Source organism: Balaenoptera borealis, assembly GCF_965194805.1.
Source record: "Balaenoptera borealis genome assembly, chromosome: 17".
In the NCBI taxonomy this organism is placed as follows: Eukaryota; Metazoa; Chordata; class Mammalia; order Artiodactyla; family Balaenopteridae; genus Balaenoptera; species Balaenoptera borealis.
This window is the reverse complement of record NC_138876.1, coordinates 67508842-67528741: the sequence shown is the minus strand read 5'-3', so window position 1 is coordinate 67528741 and position 19900 is coordinate 67508842. Positions and strand designations below refer to the sequence as shown.

The 19900-nt window shown below is 41.2% G+C and overlaps 1 protein-coding gene and 1 long non-coding RNA gene across 16 annotated transcripts in view; one reads left to right on the top strand and one right to left on the bottom strand.

Moving 5' to 3' along the window:
• Positions 1 to 19900, top strand: part of LOC309614839 — a 154526-nt gene that overhangs the window by 76624 nt on the left and 58002 nt on the right. The window contains exon 2 of the long non-coding RNA XR_014236416.1: positions 11290 to 11335. This is a non-coding gene — a long non-coding RNA (uncharacterized lncRNA). The remainder of the gene's footprint in view (positions 1 to 11289; positions 11336 to 19900) is intronic.
• Positions 8041 to 19900, bottom strand: part of EYA1 (EYA transcriptional coactivator and phosphatase 1) — a 324909-nt gene continuing 313049 nt past the window's right edge. For 10 of the 15 annotated variants that reach the window (XM_082363451.1, XM_082363452.1, XM_082363442.1 and 7 more), the window contains one exon: positions 8041 to 9991. In XM_082363451.1, the coding sequence (XP_082219577.1) occupies positions 9898 to 9991 (94 nt within the window). In that variant the 3' untranslated portion in view covers positions 8041 to 9897. The remainder of the gene's footprint in view (positions 9992 to 19900) is intronic. The other 5 variants (XM_082363446.1, XM_082363448.1, XM_082363449.1 and 2 more) reach the window with 1 other exon arrangement.

Sequence of the window (19900 nt, the reverse complement as noted above, 5' to 3'; positions counted from 1 at the left end):
CGAAGTATGACTGATGCTGTCACTTGAGTCCTTTTGCCCTCCAGGCTCCTACCTGAGGCCAATAACCTTCCCAAAGGCCCAGCTTAGAGATCAGTTCCTCCAGGAAGTCTTCCGAGACATTCCAGCCAGAAATCTTTTCCATTATCTGCATGTTTTAAACTATGCCCACTGTCATATTTTAATCCATCTACAGAATTTAAAATTTGGAGCCAGAATTTACAAAGTTTGAGATTCCCACAACCATTTCCCCACCCCCACCCCAATATCAGGATATCTGGCTTCTCTTGAAAGCTGGAAAACCTGACACCCTGAGCCAGCATTCCTTCGTGGCAACAACTGGGTAGAGCTGAGAAGCAGCTGTCAGCTTCATAGAGCCCTGCTCTCTTCTGACCATCCCCACCTCTTCCCTCCGAGGATGAATGCCTAGGGCTGATTACAGTATACTTTTTTGCATGTTTTTCTTCTAGTGTAGAAAAACTTTTCTGAACTGTCACTATCAGATCAGAATAAGGTTTTGTTGTTGTTGTTTTTAAATGACAGGGCCCTGGGATTTCTCTAATAGGCCTGAATCCCTCACCCACTTATATTACTTACTGGCCCCTGTTGTCATTTGAGTTTGTAACCTTCGGTGAACTGAACTCTGGGCGTTGGTGTGCAGAGCACATCTCTCTTGCCCGTCTATGAATTTCTCGCAGTAGGTAGAAAGCACTCTGTGAATGGTTACAAATGACCATCATATGTCATGCTTAATTTTTATAGCAATTTTAAGGCTCAATTTCTAAAACTGTTTTAGACGTTATGCACTTTCCCCCCAGCTTTGCTCTTCTTTTTTTTTTCCATCTGTGAAACTCCCACCTGTTCCTCAGTACATATTAAATGTTACATTCTCCTAGGAATCTTCCCGAAGCACTCATCGCCCCAGTGACCCCTGCGCCCAAAGCCTCCAGCTCATCCTGCTCCGTACCTTTCAAGTCCAAATCACCCAACACTGCCTTTATCTCAGCAGCCCACCCTGACTCCACCCCGGGAAACATGAACTTCTCAGGACCCGGACCCTGTCAGCACCTTGCACCGGGCTGGGCGTACAGTGGGTCTTCAGTACATGTTGAAAGGTGACATGTCAAAGGGAACTATTTTTTTAGCATTTCATTTTCTTTAAAGCCTGTTGTTGATGTCAGGCTGTTTGGAGCAGCCTGTTGTTTTTCCTGATTCCTGCATTTCCCTTTGTTTTTCATGGAACACGTAGCACTGATTTCCTGTAAGGCTTTGCAAATAAATATCAAGGTCAGGGGCTGGAAGCCTTGCTGGGGCTCTTGTGGCACCTTTTGATTCCACTGGACCAAGAAATGCTTTCAACCCCAGAGGGCAGAAGTTTTTCAAAACAAGACTGTTCCACTAAGGGCGTGTGCTTCCTCTATCAGCGCAGGCCCCCGCCCGCTTGCATTTTAACTACTTTGAGAAGAATGGAAGTTCTGCAAAACCTTTGGTATTTTTGAACCACTGAGTAGGCTAGGTGATGGGGCCTGCGGTGATTTCTCAGTGAGAGGTTGGTACAGACAGGAACATGGGGGGAGGCAGTGAAAGAGGCCCTTTCTGAAGAGCCAGCGGAGGGGCAGGGCCCCCTCCGCTCAGAGCCCCCTCTCCCCTTCCTCCTCCGCCCCGGGGGCTGTCTGGACGCGTGCTCACCGGTACTTTGATCCCTGCGACTTCAGGGGGCCCCTGTCCAGGCCTCCTGCACATGAGGGCTGGGGCACGTACGGGGGGATCCTGTTCAGTGGTTTCATTCTTTTTAATGTCCAAGTTGATACAACAAACCCTCTCTCCCTCCTCCTTCACACACTGTCTTGGTTTTCCTTCCTTTCTTTCCTTTCTTTTCTTCTCTTCCTCCTCAGCACTTTGCCGTCCATCTGAGATGGGTGGCGTGCTTGTATACAGGGAAGTGCAAGGAACACAGTCAAAGGGGTTTTGCATTGAAGGGCCTTGGAGCGGCCTCTGGGTGCCTGTTTCGTCTCCGAGGATGCAGCGTCCCTTAAAGGAAGGTGCGAGGAGTGAGTGTTTGGGGGGACCCTCGTCCTCCTGGAGATACTGTTACCCGAAAACTAGGTTTGCCTCTTGGGGGGTGTCGAGCCAATAGACACAACCAAGCCAAAGATGGGGAGAAGGAAGGACTTATTATTCCTTGCAGCCAGTAAGGAGAACCTTAGGGGTCTTTCCCAAAGCAGTGTCTCCCCAGTAGCAAAACTGGGGAGCTTTTAAGCTAAGGGTCCATGTATATTCATGAAGGGGCTTGAGCAGAGGAGGATTCAGCAAAAAATTGGGACAAAGGTCGACAGAATCCGAACTTGAGTTGATTGAAGTCAGGAGGGTCAACGTCATCATTCTGTCCTCCCCTGGGTGGGGACCTTAGACCCTGCAGAACTCAAAGATCTATTATTCTGTGTACCCCCTGAGGATGCACGAGGACTCTGCTTTGTCACTGCACTATTGTTTGGCGGCCTTTTCTCTCTTCCTGCATTCCTTTGTTCCCTAAAGCTCATTGATTACTGAGACCTGTTCAAGGGCCAGCATGTGGCCAGGCTTAGATCACAAAATGCTGAGGCCAACATGGCTCCTCTTATGTCAAGAAAGCCATTCCTGGTTCTCTTTCTTTGGGGACCCCATAACCTATCAGCTTACAACCCTACAAAGGTCCCATCCCCTGTCCCCTGCCCCCCAGCCCACCTCCAGGTTATGTTTTTGGAGGGTGATAGGAAGGGCCTCCACAGGAAGGATTTAACTTCTTTAAAAACACCTTCAGCCAGCCCCCCTTCCCCCAATTTGAAATGGAAAAGTGCCACTTTCCCAATTACACGTAAAGGGCTTCAGCCTGATTGCTGCACTTTCGAGAACCATCCGGGAAACTGGATTGCTCTTCTTGCCCCTTGAAATAATTCACTGCAACGCATACACACACACACATACACACACATATATTCAATGATATATATAATTAGTCCCAAAGACAGCAAAGCCTTCCAGGTCTGAGTTTGAGAGAAGATTTAGAATGAACCAACACCTTCCCCTCAGCTATAATCCTCTGACTTAATTATACACAACTTGGTACCTGGCTGGATCCAGCCGGATCCTATCCAGTGTTGGGTGGAGGAGGGGCACAGCAAGAGAACCTTGGAAGCCTGCCCCACACACTCAAGACTAGCTCTGCCTCTGGGACACCTGCGAAATGGGTTCCATGTTTCTATCCCCAGGGCTGCCCTCGGACAGACCCTCCTTACATCTCACTTGAGTTATTGCAGCCGGCAGTTATTAAATATTTCTCTCTCTCATTAATCCGGAAGAGGATGAGGAGCCTAGGTTTAGGGGCCTATCAGCATCTTATTCTTTTATCTCATCTAGGTCAATGAAAGTGTCATCCCCTCAATGAGACCTGTTTCCCCAGCCAACATTCATTGCTGTCCCCTGTGGGCTTCCATCATAAGTTAAAATTCTTTGCAACACTTGTCCCCCTAGATTTCCAGTGTCCTGGCCATCCAGTGAGGCCCTCGTCACATCTGCCTTTTCTCACATTCTGTTTCCCCACTAGATGGCCAACCCCCTGGGGACACCCCTGACACCAGGCAGAACTCTTCACTCACAGGAGGAACTCCCTAGATGCTTGAATGGAATCGAGTTGGGGGCCATAAGGATTTCCGGGGCCTAGGCATGGCCAGCCGGGAATCGGAATGGCTTGGAAGGGAAAGGCCGGGAGCTGGGAACTCACATTCCACACATGGCCCAGCCTTGCTGGGAGTTGCCTTGAATGGAGGTCTTTCTCATACCTGGTTGGCCCAAAGCAACGGCTCCTTACCTTGACTGCTGCTCAAGCCCCAACCTAGAAAAATTCAATTAGAATCTGTAGAGAGGGGCTCAGGGAGTTTTCTAAGCACCCAGGTGATTTCAACGGGCAGCCATTGAGGACCACTGGCAGAAGGGTATGAGAGCTTGAGGGGGCCTCCTTTCTTAGGGAGTTACCCAGAGGTCCCTGCAGAGTCCTGCCAAACGGGGTGGCAGACGGAGGGAGGAGGTGGGGTGAGTCGGTGGACGGCACCAACGTGGGAAACACGAGGTAGCTTATCTCCTTTCCCACCTGTCACCTCTGGGTCCTGGGGCTTTATGTCAAGCCACGAGAGAAGGTGGAACAGGCCACAGGAGTGCTGGGAGCAGCAGAGAGGAGTGAAGGAAGTCCATTTTCAGGATGGTCAGTCTAGCTATGGTCCCAGGCAGCAAACTCCCCCAGTCAAACCAGCCCACAAACCCGGCCCAGAACCACCAGGCGGTGTGTAGCTGCACACGCACTGGCTCTGGGCACACTGGGTCCCCCCATCTCTCGGAAGGGCTTTCCTCTGGCAGAGCATCCGCTTTTCTTCTGTTGCCAATAAAAATCCCCGGCGCTGTTCTTTCTCCTTCGCTTCCGCCTATTGCTTCTGACAGAGTTTGCCAGTTAGCTGAGGTCAGGATTTCCTTTTTACAAACAACCTGCTTTCAGTCAGTGGAGCCAAAGGTTTCCTAAATTACAAACCCTTTCATTTCTTCTGCCACAAGCTCGCCTGTCAGTTTGGATAATTGCACAGAACGGAGAGAAATGGAAACGTTTCTGAGAGACACTGAAAGAAAGAAGTGCTATTGCTAACTGTCTCCTTTTGGATTGTCAAAAAACCATCCTGAGTGGGATCGACAGGGCAACGCGAGTCAGCTGAAGCTTCTGTAGCTGCAGAAAGAGTGTCGGGGATCCCAGGGTCTGGAAGGAAATTTCTTACAGGTCTTAAATGAACACACGCTGTCTGCGGCAGCATCTCCACATTCTGTTAAGCAAATGGCTTCCTTCATAGTCACTTGAATTGGGGAACATCCAAGCCCTAGTCGAATGCTTTGAAAAGCAACTTTTAAAAGTTATTACAGAATGCATATGCATTGGACATGTGTAAATGCTGATTGGAAGACAAATTTTAAACCAATCTCTGGAAGGATGACATAGAGTTGAGGTGCTGAGGTTTACAACCCAAAGCATTCAGACGTCATTGGACAGTCGTACTAACTGTGGGCAGATGCCAAATACACCTTGAAAATGGAAAGCCCTGGTGTGGAGCCATGGAGCACGGGGCAAAGCCAGCTTCTATTGACCTGAGAGCCCATGATCTTTTCATGATTCTGTATGGTATCCAAGAGTCGCCTGGGGTTATGACTCTGCCTGATTTGGCTGTGACCTCTTGGACAGAGCACTTAACCTGAGTTTTGTAATCTGTAAAATAAAAGGGGCTCTGCTAGACACTACTTAGGGCTAACATCTAAGTCTAGTTTAATGCGGAATCATGGCCCCAGTGAAGGGTCCCAGGCTGTTTGTGCTATAATGCAGGAGGCTGAATGCAACCTCTGTTTCTATCCTCTTGCTTGTCTCTCTCCCGTGAAAGGGGAATAGCCGTGCTCGTGGGTAATAAAAGCACTAAGCCTGAAGTTTTACTTGGAGGTGAAGGACAGTTCACGCCCTCACCCCTCCCTCTCCTGGCAACTCTGACCCACATTCCCTGCGCTCCTATAGTCCTGTGGCCTTTCTTCCCTTCTCATCTTCCCTCTCGGCCTCTCTCCTGTGCTCCCCTTCTCCCCACTCTGCTCAGGGCAACTCTAGCCGGCAGGGCTCAGCTTCGGGGCTCAGCTTCGGGGCGGCGTTTCCCGCCTGCCCAGGCTGTCCTGCTCTCCCCACCTCTCACGCCAGCAGGACCGCTCACGGAAGCCTCCTTCATGATTGTAATTCTTTTTTAATAGCCACCATCCCAGTGCTTGAGGTCAGAAGCTAGATGGTCTGGTCTTTTTCATCCTGTTTCCTAGACTAGGCCAGAAAAATGCAGTCCCCTTGTAAATGGTCTGTGCTGTCAAAGAGCTGGTTCTTTAGCTGGGGAGAAAAAAAAAGTCTGAATACTTAGCCAGCATAGTAATGGGCAGCATTAAAAAATATGCCAAGCGGTGTCCCAAGCACTTTACGCATATTAACTTACTTGGTCCTCATAATAACAGTCTGAAGTAGGTATTATTGTTATCCCCTTTTTACAGATGAGGAAACTAAGGCACCGGGAAGTTAAACAACTTGGCTAACTAAAATGGGAAGCTGGGATTCGAACCCAGGCAGTCTGCCTGCAGAGGCCAGGCTCTTAACCACTAGGTGTACTATCTCACAGTGGTGGGGAGACCCCCTTACTCTGGGGCTGTCCAGACTCCTCTTGTGTCTCACTGCTCCCCCCATTCAACCCATTAGCCAAGTGCTGTCCTTGCTGTCACTGAAAATAAATCCAGGTGTCCTTTTCCCCATCCTAATCTGAATCTGGCTGTTGTTCTCCTGGACTGCCCTACTAGCCTGATGACTCGTTTCCCCACTTCTTCTCTCACCCTTCTTTAGCCCATCCTCCACCCAGCAGCCAGAGTGGTCATTCCAAAGAGTGTGTCAGATTGGGTCACAACACTGTGTAGACCCCCTCAGCGGCCATTTAGAATAGCATCCAAATCCCTCACCAAGACTTTCCCCGTCTCCGTTCCTTTCCCAGATCATCTCTTCTTGGACCCGTGAGTGTGATTTTCACTGCTAAAACACAATAAATAGAAGTCTTCTCCTCTGAGGACCTTTGCCTATATCTTCTGCCCTTCATCTTCACATGCTGCCTGCTTCTTAGCAATTGGTCTCAGTTCTGTCCATCCTTTCCAGGGAATCCCTGTCACCTACCCATATTCCCTGTTTTAATTTTCTGCACAGAATGTTTCCAACTGAATGTATCTTATTCACTCATTCATTCAGTAATTCATTTGTCTGTTCCCACCTACTCTGATGTAAACTCCATCCTCATGAGCTCCTATCCTCAGCGTCTCGGACAGTGGTGGGGGCATGGCGAGCCTTTATTTAAGGGAATAGTCTGAACGGCCAGTAAGACCATGGACACTGGGCGAGAGAAGTTCAAACTGTGTGCCACGGTGGGAAAGAAGGTTCTACAGAGGTGAAGGCTCTGGAGCTGGACACGGTTTGGGTGGATTAAAGGTGGAGGAAGTCATTGATGGCCATGGGAGAGCTCTGAGCAGAGATTTGGCGGGGATGCTTACGGGCGGTTTGGCCCATTAAAGAGCCCAGTTAATATGTACTGAAGGTTTGTTCCTAAGAGTAACGAGAGACTACACTGGGAAGAAAGTAGAGGCTGTACTTGGAAACTCTAGAATGGCAGGTAGAGAAATCTGGGCTCAAATCTATGGTCGAAGGGGGAGCCCTTTAAGCATTTTGGCCAGAGGGGGATCATGTTAGAAGTGGCGCTTTAGAAAATCCATCTTGTGAGGGTATGCTCCCCATTTTGCCTGTTTTCCATACGTTCTTCATCTGAGACCTAGAAGTCCCTCTGCTCCCCACCCCTGCCTCTCTTTACAGACAGTCCCCAAACTTTTCACTCTCGGGTGTCTGAGCATGCGCAGACACTTCATTAGTGTGCGCACGTGAAAAACGAACATCCTGGGCCTGATAAATGAGTCAGACCACTGCATGTTTGATGGTCACGTGTTTGTATGCATGAATGTTGTGTTTCTAAGATTAAATCCCAGGAGGAAGCAAGTTGTGCTGTTTTATAGCTCTTTGTCAGTGATGAATCTGGCCAAATCTTAGCGGTGTATGTTGCGGGCATTCTTTATAGATGAAGCTCGTTTCTGTTGCTGTCCCTTGGGTATTTAAGTGGCTAAAGCTATGCTCTGGCATCCAAGACGCTTGATGCTGAATTCTGTTCTACAGCAGATAAGTCTGAGCGAAGGTCTAGTTTATATAGTTTCGGAGGAAGTAAAGAGCTTTTCCATTCATCTGTTCTTACAGTGATCAAAGAAACAGCTGTAATTTTTCTAGCTCAGTCCTCTCAAGGACTGATAAAGCCATTACTGCAGTTGCTCTGTACAACTTCCTTTTGTCGGACTATGAGCTTTCTAATGCAACCAGGATGCTGCTGTTTCTTAGAACCAAGAGATGAAGAAAATACTGACAAGTCAAGGAGCTTACAGTACTTCACAAATCAGTTTTATTAATTTAAACACAAATTGAATGAAGAAAAATTCTGTACACAGTTGTGGACACAACACACCTTTATACAGTAAGGGTAAGATTAAACTTTGTCTTTTCAGTCTGCAGAGTACAAAAATGTAAAATGGAAAGGCTGAAAAATTGTCGACTTCTGTTTGCTTCAAGCAAAAGAGGAAAAACAAAATTCAATGATTAAACAATTTTGAGAAAGTCACAACTGACTAATTCTAGCAGCAACATGAAACTTCAGAAAAGGATAGAGTAGCTCTTTCCTTAGCTACTTTGGGTCAAAGCTGGTGTTATTTCCCCCCCCCCCAATATACTATGAAAGAAAATTCATCCAAAAAGTAATTTCATGACAATGGAAGGCTTTAGATGAGAGAAACTAGTGTCTAGATAAACTGATCGATCACTTTTGGAGAAACTTTATTAGGGTATTACAAAGGTGACAAATTTTATTTCCCAGGTTTATGCTTGTCATGTAATACAGAATGGGGGTGAAGAGTAGCATTATTTTCTTGGTGATGACTGGGCTGTGTCCCCTGCTGGCAATGAACTTTCCTGGGAGGGTGGGGTGGGAGGTGGCAGATGAGTGTGGAGGAAAACAGAAGGAACACGAATGTAGGAAGTAATACAAAGTTTTGCTGATTTCCAGATATGTGGTAATGTCCTTCCTTAAACGAGAAAATATCATCTGAGCACATGATAACTTTGCTAGTGTCCAATTCATGAACCATTTCATTAATAAAATATATCCATCATCTACATTCTTTCTGTGGGAAGGAGCGTTGGAATAATCTTTTTCCAAGTAGTTACATATACTACATTAGTGTTGAAAATGAAAAAGTGAGGTTTTAAGAGGGCTTTTTTCCCCAAAATTATTTAAGACAGACACTGCTGTGTTGACCAAGGCCCTCCTAACAGCATAAAAAAAGAACTGATGGGGAAAAAAAATTGGAAAACAAAATCTTATTGACACTTGACATCCATGCTTTTGGTCTTGACAACATGATCTTAAAAAAAAATCCATTATCTACATATTTATACCCAGTACTTCAAGAAGGCACTGCACGTCTGTGCATATCCTGCCTCATACTTCACTATCAAGGCATTGCTACCTTTCAATATCATTTTCCTAAACAATATGTAAAAGAATCATCCATTATTACAAATTTACACCCAAAATTCTTTCTGTACATGATTGTCTCAGTGATGTACATATTATACGTTTAAATTAGACATATTTTAAACTACTTTGCAATGTGCTAAAATTCAAAGTACTTGCTGTGTCGTGAGGCCAAAGCCTTCAGTCGCTTCTCTCTCATCATGCTACTGTCTCTTCAGTTATCTGATGTCAAAAAAGTCTGTTCGCATGAACTGTGTGGTTCCTGAATTATACCTCGATAAAGCTGTGTTTTTTTTTTTTTTTAAAAAAAAGTCTGTTCATAAATAAGTAGAGATGTACAGATGACCCTGGGTATGAGACACCATAAAAGTAAACCTTTACAAGAAAATCCCCCCACTGGTAATCAGGAAACCCATTTCAGTCTTTGTTGTGCAATCAAGTTTGCTGTATTGGAGAAGCTGTTTAGGTCACACTGAAGATGCTAAAAACGTAAAGCGTCTGCAGGTCCTTTCTTCACAGGTTCGAACCATGTAGTTAATGTGGCCAAGACATGTTACACTGTGCTAGAACATTCTCATGGCTTATTTGCATTGGATTCACAGTACTAGAGTCAACAGCTGTTCTGAAGAAAGGGATGTGGTCCTTCATTTACCACAAGGGCAGAGGCGAGGACCCACAGCAGCTGGGCATCAAAACGTTGAAATCGCTAGTTGGCTGTTACAGGTACTCCAGTTCCAAGGCATGATGTAGGGCCATGAGGTCCGAGTGACTGGAAACCCTCCAGAAGGGCATGGCGTGCTGCAAAGGGGCAGACAACGTGGTGAGGACAGAGAGCGCTTCCAGCACAGGCCCTGAGAGGCTGCTTTGGCAATCCACCATGCTGCCCAGCCCCTTTATTCAGTGCCGTGAGAACTGCCAGTTAAGATCTCAACATCACATCTGTTCAAAACACAAATTCAAACTTAATCCTCCCCTAAGAATACTGGACTGCATTTAAAAATGTAGTTCAGGAGTCTGTTTCTTTTAAGAAGGTGATGGGTATTTCTTAAGCAGACCTACACTGTGACTTGAATGCCGATTTCAAGCTTCAAATAAAATCCAGTAGCTATGAACAAAACCTTGTCAAACATTTGCCTTTCAAAATCTGGATCCAGTGCATTTTTCATGCTGCAAGTTTAAGCGGTTTTCCTTAGTTGGTAAGTAGTTTACATTTTGCAAAACTTAATTTTACTCCTGTAAGAAGCAACTTTTTTTTTTTTTTTTTCGTTTTTTGCATTGACCCTGAAACAGCTTTACCATATGGGAAATTTTAAATGAACATCTAGGGTAGTTTTTTGGATTTTTTGGTGGTAGTTTAAAACATCTAGAAATGTAGCGTAAATGATGGGAATGTTTGTGAAACACCTGAATTAACCAGAGACAAGAAAAGCAGGCCAAAAAAAAAAAAAAGAGGTTACATCGTCCATGAGGGATAAAAACATGATTATAAACTTTACGGTTCAAAAAGCACTGTACTAAGTATTTATGTATCAGCAAAATCTTTTTCTTGATAAGAGAAAGATAATCATCACACTTCAGAGAACAAAATTCTATTAAGCCCACAGAAAACATTTTGGTTTTTTTCTACACAAAAAATAACGTGAAGGCCTGAGTATAATTTGCAATTATAGGTCTAGGGAATTTTTAAACAATTCATACTATTAGGAGAATATGGCATGAAAGCAAACAGAATTTAGAACTGAGGAGTTTTTTGGGGGGACTATCTGTAAGTGACAATAGGAGCTACTAACTATTCTGGTACAGATCACATAGCTGTTATTCTGGGGATGCAAACTATTGTTACTTATTAACAATGTCTTTGTTTCAAGTAATCTGCTAAAGACATATACCACAGTTCAATATCATATGTAGACCTTTCTGGATTCTATACTATTTTGGAGTATCTCTATTTTTGTTATCCTTCAATAACTGTCCAGAACCAAGTACTAGAGATTTCTTTTCAAAAATTTAGGATGTTCCACTTGGCAAGTTTAGATCATAAAAGTAGACTGTACTATTTTGCATTCATTCATTCATTAGTGATTTTTCACGTTCACAGGCACGGTGTAGAAGACATCCCCGGCCCACCCTCTCACAGTCTGTGGGTGAGTAGCAGAAATGAACAACAATCATGAATGTTCACCTAAGAGGAGGAGGAGGGGGTAATTCCCTTTGCCTGGGGAACTGGGAGAGACACTGGTAAGAGGAGGTAATAGTTGAGCTAGTTATGAAAGGCTGATCATCAGAAGAGCACTGTAATGTCTCTGTGCGTGTGAAGGGGGCTGGGGCAGAGGATACAGGAGAAGTTCATTGTTAGAATACTGGCTGTGTGAGAGAAAGACATGGCTGTGACATTACCGGCTGTAGGAGCCAAGTGGTGCAGGACCTGGTTAGCCCTGTTAAAGAGTTTGTTAATAATAATGATAGTTATGATTAACATTTAATAGTGACTCATTCTAAGAAGACTGAGTCTAGCGGAGAGAACAGGGGACTCAAACATGTGTTAACAATAATTAGAACTAATACTGCAAAATAACATTTTCCCTAACTAAGCACATACTGATGTGAAGCTTTTATGGATCTACAAGAGTTTCCCAGGGCAACTGGGTACAAAGTAAACAATTTTTTTTTTCCTGAATCAATGTTTAGCGTGGAACAAATATTTCTTATATGAAGACAAAGAGGAAAAGAAAAGCAGGTTCTAGAATGAGGAGACCTGGGTTATACTCTCAACCCTGACTTTTGTCATGATTCAAAGTCATGTTACTAATCTCCCTGGAGCCCCAGTTTGTTTATTTGTAAAATAAGGGTTTAGGGGAAATTACTCAGGGTTGCTTCTAGGTTTAATAAAGTCTATAAACTTTTTCATTAAAATATTCTATTACTTGTACAGCTCTGTAGCTACAGCAGATTTGTAAAGTAATATACATACATATCATATGATCCTACTGCCAAGAACCGGCAGGCAAGACATATCTGCTGAAACTATTTCATTACAATGTAAGGCAGTGTGGGACTAAGAATCAAATTGACCTTGCCAGAGCAATGAGGTAAGAAAAATAAGTAAAAGCATCAGAATTGGAAAGGGAGAAGTAAAACTATTTGCAGATGACATGATTTTATATATAGAAAATCCTAAAGATTCCAAGAAAAAAACTGTTAGATCTAATCAATGAATTCAGTAAAGTTGCAGGATACAAAAATCAGCAGCATTTTTATACACTAAGAACAAATGATCTGATAATAAAGAAAGTGATTCCATCTACAATAAAGCATCAAAAACAATAAAATACTTAAAAAGTGAAGGATTTCTACACTGAAAATTATAAGGCATGGATGAAAGAAATTGAAGAAGACACAAATAATAAATGGAAAGGTATCTCATGTTCATGGATTAGAAGAATTAATATTGTTAAAATGCCATCTACAGATTCAATGTGATCTCTATTGAAATTCCAATGGTGTTTTTTTAACAGAAGTAGAAAAAACAATCCTAAAATGTATATGGAACTAAAAGACCCCAAATTGCCAAAGAAATCCTGAGAAAGAACAAAGTGGGAGGCATCACACTTCCTGATTTCAAGCTATATTATAAAGGTGTGGTAATCAAAATAGTACGGTACGGGCATGAAAACAGACACATGGAAAATGGAACAGAATCAAGAGCCCAGAAATAAACCCATGTATATATGCTAAACTAATATTTTACAAGGGAGCCAAGAATACTCAATGGAGAAAAGACAGTCTCTTCAATAAATGTTGCTGGGAATACTGGCTATTCACATGTATAAGAATGCAACAATTAACTTGAAAAGGACTAAAGACTTAAATGTAAGACCAGAAACCATAAAACTCCTATAAGAAAACACTGAAAAAAATGTTTGGCTCCTTGACATCAGCCTTGGCAATTATTTTTTGGATATGACACCTAAAGCACAAGCAACAAAATAAAAAATAAACATGTGGACTATATCAAACTAAAAAGCTTTTGCACAGCTAAAGAAACAATTGACAAAATGAAAAAACAACCTATGGAGTGAGAAAAAAATGTTTGTAAGCCATATATCTGATGAGGGGTTAATATCATACAACTCAATAGCAAAACAAATAATCCAATTTAAAAATTGGGCAGAGGACCTGAATAGACATTTTTGTAAAGAAGATATACAGATGATCAACAGGTACATGAAGAGGTGCTCACCATTACTTCTCAGGGAAATGCAAATCAAAACCACAGTGAGATACCAGCTCACGCCTGTTAGAATGGCCTTCATCAAAAAGGTAAGAGGTAACAAATGCTGATGAGGATGTAGGGAAAAGGGAACCCTTACGCACTGTTGGTCAGAATGTAAATTGGTACAACCCCTATGGAAAAGAGTATGGCAGTTCCTGAAAAAATTGAAAACAGAACTACCCCATGATTAGACAGTCCCACTTCTGGGTATATACATGCCCAAAGGAAATGAAAACACTATGTCAAAGAGATATCTGCACCCTCATGCTCATAGCAGCACTATTTACAATAGCCAAGACATGGAAGCAACCAAAGTGTCCACTGACAGATGAATGGATAAAGGCATTGTGAATTATACACAATTGAATATTATTCAGCCATAAAAAAGAAGGAAATCCTGCCATTTGGGACAACATGGATGGACACTGAGGGCATTAAGCTAAGTGAAATAAGTCACACAAAGACAAATATTGTATGATCTCACTTATGTGTGGAATCTAAAAAAAAAAAACCAAAAACCCAGAAGTCATGGAAAAGGAGATTAGATTTGTGGTTACCAGTGGCAAAGGGTGGGGGAGGGGAAATTGGATGAAGGTGGCCAAAAGATACACATTTCCAGTTATAAGATAAAAAAGTACTGGGGCTGTAACATACAACATGATGACTATAGTTAACACTGCTGTATGATATATGTGAAAGCTAAGAGTAGTAGATCCTAAGAGTTCTCATCACAAGAAAAAAAATTTTTTTGTATCTATGGGAGATGATGGATGTCAACGAAACTTATTGTGGTAATTATTTCACAGTATATGTAAGTCAATTCATTAGGCTGTACACTTTAAAGTTATACAGTGCTGAATGCCAATTATATCTCAAGAAAACAAAGAATCAAAATGATAAATTCAGAGAGAAGAGAGAGCTCAGCTGTAAGCTGGAGAGGGTAAATTGGGCCTGTATTGAATTTGAGAAATGGGCAAATTTGGTTAGGTAGATGGAGAGGGATGGGACTCCCAGTCAGGAGATGGTATGTGACAAAGGTGGGATGCACAGAGTATTTAGTGTGGAGGAGATGGTGCTGGAATGGTGTGTTCATAACAAACACTAATAAGAAAGGAGATATTTTTTCCAGGTAGAAGTATGTTAAGCAATTTAATGAGGCACTAAAGGAAGGATGGATTGGAGGTGTGGCTGGCTGGTAGCAGAGAAACTAGGCAAAGGAACAGTGGAAATGGAGTGGGTGCAACGGATGGGAGACACACTGTAAAGAGAGAGTTCTTGCTAATGGGTGATGGGCTGGAGGTAGAGAACACCAAAGCAAATCTGAGTGGGTGAACTGTTTGGGACAGTAGAACTCATCTGCTGATATGCAGGTGGATGAAATGGGATACCTACATGGAGAGAGTCCATCAGGTAACTAGAGCCATGGGACTAAAACACTGCTAAACCACAAATCTTAACAATAGTGATAGCCTAAACTGATGTGTATATGATTAGTTTATCAAGATTAGCATATATTGAGAGAAGTGGGCACCAAGACCTAAATCTTGGGAAGTAGCACACGTTTTGGGGTCATTAGAACCAAAATATTCCCTAATGGTAAAATAATGACACATCCTTTGTTCCTCTTGCCCACGTGTGCAGCTTTCCAAATCCCCTTCTGCCAACTTTCCTCCTTGTCTGGTATTTTGCATTTATCCCTTCTGGGTATACATAAGATCAGTAATATAAAAAGCTGGGTGTGTGGACACATGTAATTTGAATATTGCTGAATTATTAAAAATGTATTAAGAAAATGTTTCAAAACCATAAAAGCACATAACCTTTGCCCCAGGTATTGCACTTCTAGGAATTAATCCCACAGATATACTTGCCCACGCATGAACCATGTAAAGACCACTCACTGCAGAACTGTTTGTAATAATAAACACTGGAAACCACTGAAATGTTAAGCCCCAGGGGACTCGTTAAATTACAACATATCAAGGTAATGGAATTGTGATGCGGCCGTTTATAAGAATTAGAGATGCAGAGCTCCATATACTGATATGGAATAACTACCAGGATATATATTAAGTGAAAAAAGCAGGTACGGAAAAAAAAGTGTATAGTTACCATTTGTATAAAAAATAAAGAACAGATCTGTGCTTTCCTATGCATATATTATCTCTAGAAAATTTGCATATGGAGGTACAAATACTTCTCAAATTGTAAATAAAGAGATACTCTGAGAACTCATGAAGCTTACTGCACAGCTTTGCTCTTTGACTATTTGTATATCTGCGTCCCCTCTGGACAGGAGTGAGCTCTTAAAGAATAAAGATGAAATCCAGTTTAAGACCTGGCATACAGTATGTGCTCATTAAGTTAAACGAATGTAATGGCTTTAGAATAATAAAATTCTGTACTCAGTAATCCCTATGTCTCACTTAAAGAAAACTAAAAGCAAAAACTTGCATTAAAAATGTCTTTTTTTTTAACAAAAGAAGCCCTTATTTTTCTCCTAAATAAACTCACAATCAAGCATTATTAAGCAGATTCTCAGCTTCATCTTGGTTTTCAGCAAGTTTTGGAATGCACATTGAAAAATGGACATTTTTTGATGAAGCATTTGTCATTATGCGGAATAATGGTGCTTGCCATCCCCCATTCCCTCCACGTTATTCACAAGAGATTCATTTTAAGTAGTTCTCTGAAAAGTAAATAAAGTCAGAATTATAAAACGAGGCTGTTTTTACTCTAGAAACCAAAACTGCTGTCAGTGTGCAGAAGACTATTATTTACATTTTGATTTTGTTTTAAATCATACATAGGCCTAATTATTTTCACTTGAGGAATGTTGTATTAGGGAAACAAAAAATTTTATGGTAAAAAAAAATAAATAAGCATGGCAGATTTTGACAACAAAGACATACATCAAAGAAAGATATCCACCAGTAGTGAGATGGCTTCTCTGAATGGTCTTTCTAGGAACAAAGAGGTGCTCAGAGAAAACTCTTACAAGAGATCTTTTTAGAATTTGTCCATTTCTTCTAGGGTGAAAAAGGGAAAGCATTTCCTCTAAGATCAGGAACAAGACAAGGATGTCTAGTCTCACCACTATTATTCAACACAGTCTTGGAAGTCCTAGCCACAGCAATCACAGAAGAAAAAGAAATAAAAGGAATCCAAATTGGAAAAGAAAAAGTAAAACTGTCACTGTTTGCAGATGACGTGATACTATATATAGAAAACCCTAAAGATGCTACCAGAAAACTACTAGAGCTCATCGATGAATTTGGTAAAGTTGCAGGATACAAAATTAATACACAGAAATCTCTTGCATTCCTATACTCTAACAATGAAAGGTCAGAAAGAGAAATCAAGGCAACAATCCCATTTACCATTACATCAAAAAGAATAAAATACATAGGAATAAACCTACATAAGGAGGCAAAAGACCTGTACTCAGAAAACTGTAAGATACTGATGAAAGCAATCAAAGATGACACAAACAGATGGAGAGATATACCATGTTCTTGGATTGGAAAAATCAACATTGTGAAAATGACTCTACTGCCCAAAGCAATCTACAGATTCAATGCAATCCCTATCAAATTACCAATGGTATTTTTCACAGAATTAGAACAACAATTTTTACAATTTGTATGGAAACACAGAAGACCCCGAATAGCCAAAGCAATCTTTAGAAAGAAAAACGGAGCTGCAGGAATCAGGCTCCCTGACTTCAGACTATACTACAAAGCTATTATAATCAAGACAGTATGGTACTGGCACAAAAAGAGAAACATAGATCAATGGAACAAGATAGAAAGCCCAGAGATAAACCCACACACCTATGGTCCCCTAATCTGTGACAAAGGAGGCAAGAATATACAATGGAGCAGACAGTCTCTTCAATAAGGGGTGCTGGGAAAACTGGACAGCTACATGTAAAAGAATGAAGTTAGAACACTCCCTAACACCACACAAAAAAATAACTCAGAATGGATTAAAGACCTAAATGGAAGACTGGACACTATAAAACTCTTAGAGGAGAACATAGGCAGAACACTCCTGGACATAAATCGCAGCAAGATCTTTTCCGACCCACCTCCTAGAGAAATAGAAATAAAAACAAAAATAAACAAATGGGACCTAATTAAACTTAGAAGCTTTTGCACAGCAAAAGAAACCATAAACAAGACGAAAACACAACCCTCAGAATGGGAGCAAATATTTGCAAACAAAGCAACTGACAGGGCATTAATCTCCAAAATATACAAATAGCTCATGCAGCTCAATATCCAAAAAACAAACAACCCAATGAAAAAATGGGTGGAAGACCTAAATAGACATTTCTCCAAAGATGACATACAAATGGCCAACAAACATGAGAAGATGCTCAACATCACTAATTATTAGAGAAATGCAAATCAAAACTACAATGAGGTATCACCTCACACCTGTGGGAATGGCCACCATCAAAAAAATCTATAAATAATAAATGCTGGAGAGGGTGTGGACAAAAGGGAACCCTCTTGCACTGTTGGTGGGAATGTATACTGGTGCAGACACTATGGAGAACAATATGGAGGTTCCTTAAACTAAAAATAGAACTACCATATGATCCAGCAATCCCACTTCTGGGAATATATACAGAGAAAACTGTAATTTGAAAACATACATGCACCCCAACGTTCACAGCAGCACTATTTACAATAGCCAGGATATGGAAGCAACCTAAATGTCCATTCATGGAGGAACAGAAAAAGATGTGGTACATATATACAATGGAATATTAGCCATAAAAAAGAACAAAATAATGCCATTTGCAGCAACAATGGATGGACCTAGAGATTGTCACACTGAGTGAAGTTAAGTCAGACAGAGAAAGACAAGTATCATATATCGCTTATATGTTGATTCTAGAAAAAGGGTACAAATGAACTTATCTACAAAACAAATAGAGTTACAGATATAGAAAACAAACTTATGGTTATCAGGGGGTAAGTGGGGGGGAGGGATAAATTGGAAGATTGGGATTGACATAAACACACTACTATATATAAGATAGATAATAACTAAGTAAGGACCTACTGTATAGCACAGGGAACTTCACTCGATATTATGTAATGGCCTATATGGGAAAAGAATGTAAAAAAGAGTGGATATATGTATATAACAGATTCACTTTCTGTACACCTGAAACTAACACAACATTGTAAATCAACTATACTCCCATAAAAATTTTGAAAAAAGAGATCTTTTTAGAATAACGTCATTTTTTAAAAAACAAAGGTATTTCTAACCTTTTCTCTTTGAAGGGTTTTTTTTTTTTTTTTAATGATATGGATTATCGAATTAGATAAAATTACTGATGAAACTCCTGGGACTGTATTGGTAAAGAGAACAAAGGTGACAGAGCAGACTTCAATTGACCATAACAAAACAGGTAACTGGCAGAATACTTACTAGTTTTCATTTCTGGGCTTAAAAAAATAACTTCCTCTAGCAAAAGAACAGTATTTAGGGAGATGAAAGACATCTATCTCTACAGGGAAGAGAGGAGGGTGTTGTACTAGATTTTTAAAAGGACACAGGAAATGAAGAGAGGTAGCTAAATGGTTAAAATTGATTTAGAAGAAATGCAAAATGTTTTGATTTTGCAAAACATTTTAGTGCCCAAACTTGCAGAACTTCACTGGTTCACTGTTAGTTTTATTTAGTAATCTGTAATGCTTGTGAACCAAATTATACACTAGAATTAACGATTTATTTTTAAAATTTTGATCATGAGTTTCAAAATGGGAGAAAGAGAACACTTCACATAGTTCTATCTACCTCCCAAAAGGAAAGAAACAAACATTGCACACTATATTCTAACAATTAAAAAAAAGCATTAAAATTCTTTTGTTGTAAATCAAATCATATTTAAGATATGTAAGTAAAGTCTGTAATTTGAAGGAACTTTGTACTGAATCTCACAGATATAATTGGCTTCAAATCCTAGTTTGGTGACTTTCTAGCTGTGTGAGCTTGGCCAAAGTATTCACCTGCCTGTGCCGCAGTTTCGTCATCTATAAAAGAGGTCTAAGGGCTCCTGCCTCATAGAATTGTTGTGAGGATTTAATGAGATAATGGATAGGAAGTGCCTGAAAGAGGTTCTGGGACATAATAAGGGCTTTATAACTGATAGTAAGGATAACCATCTCTTTATTTCTTTAGCTTGAATTTTCAGAGTTTTTAAAATGAGATATTGCTAAATTATAGTCTTCCCCTAAATTAAATATTTCCCTTAAGTTAAATATTAAATATTCTCTATTTCTATGTAGAACCCCACACATTAAATATACTCATTATTTACTGTGAACTATTAGATCCTTGTCTCTTAACTCATGCACTAAGTACTGCTGTTTAAATACTAGTTAACCTAGAAAGGCTAGACAGACTGTAAGAA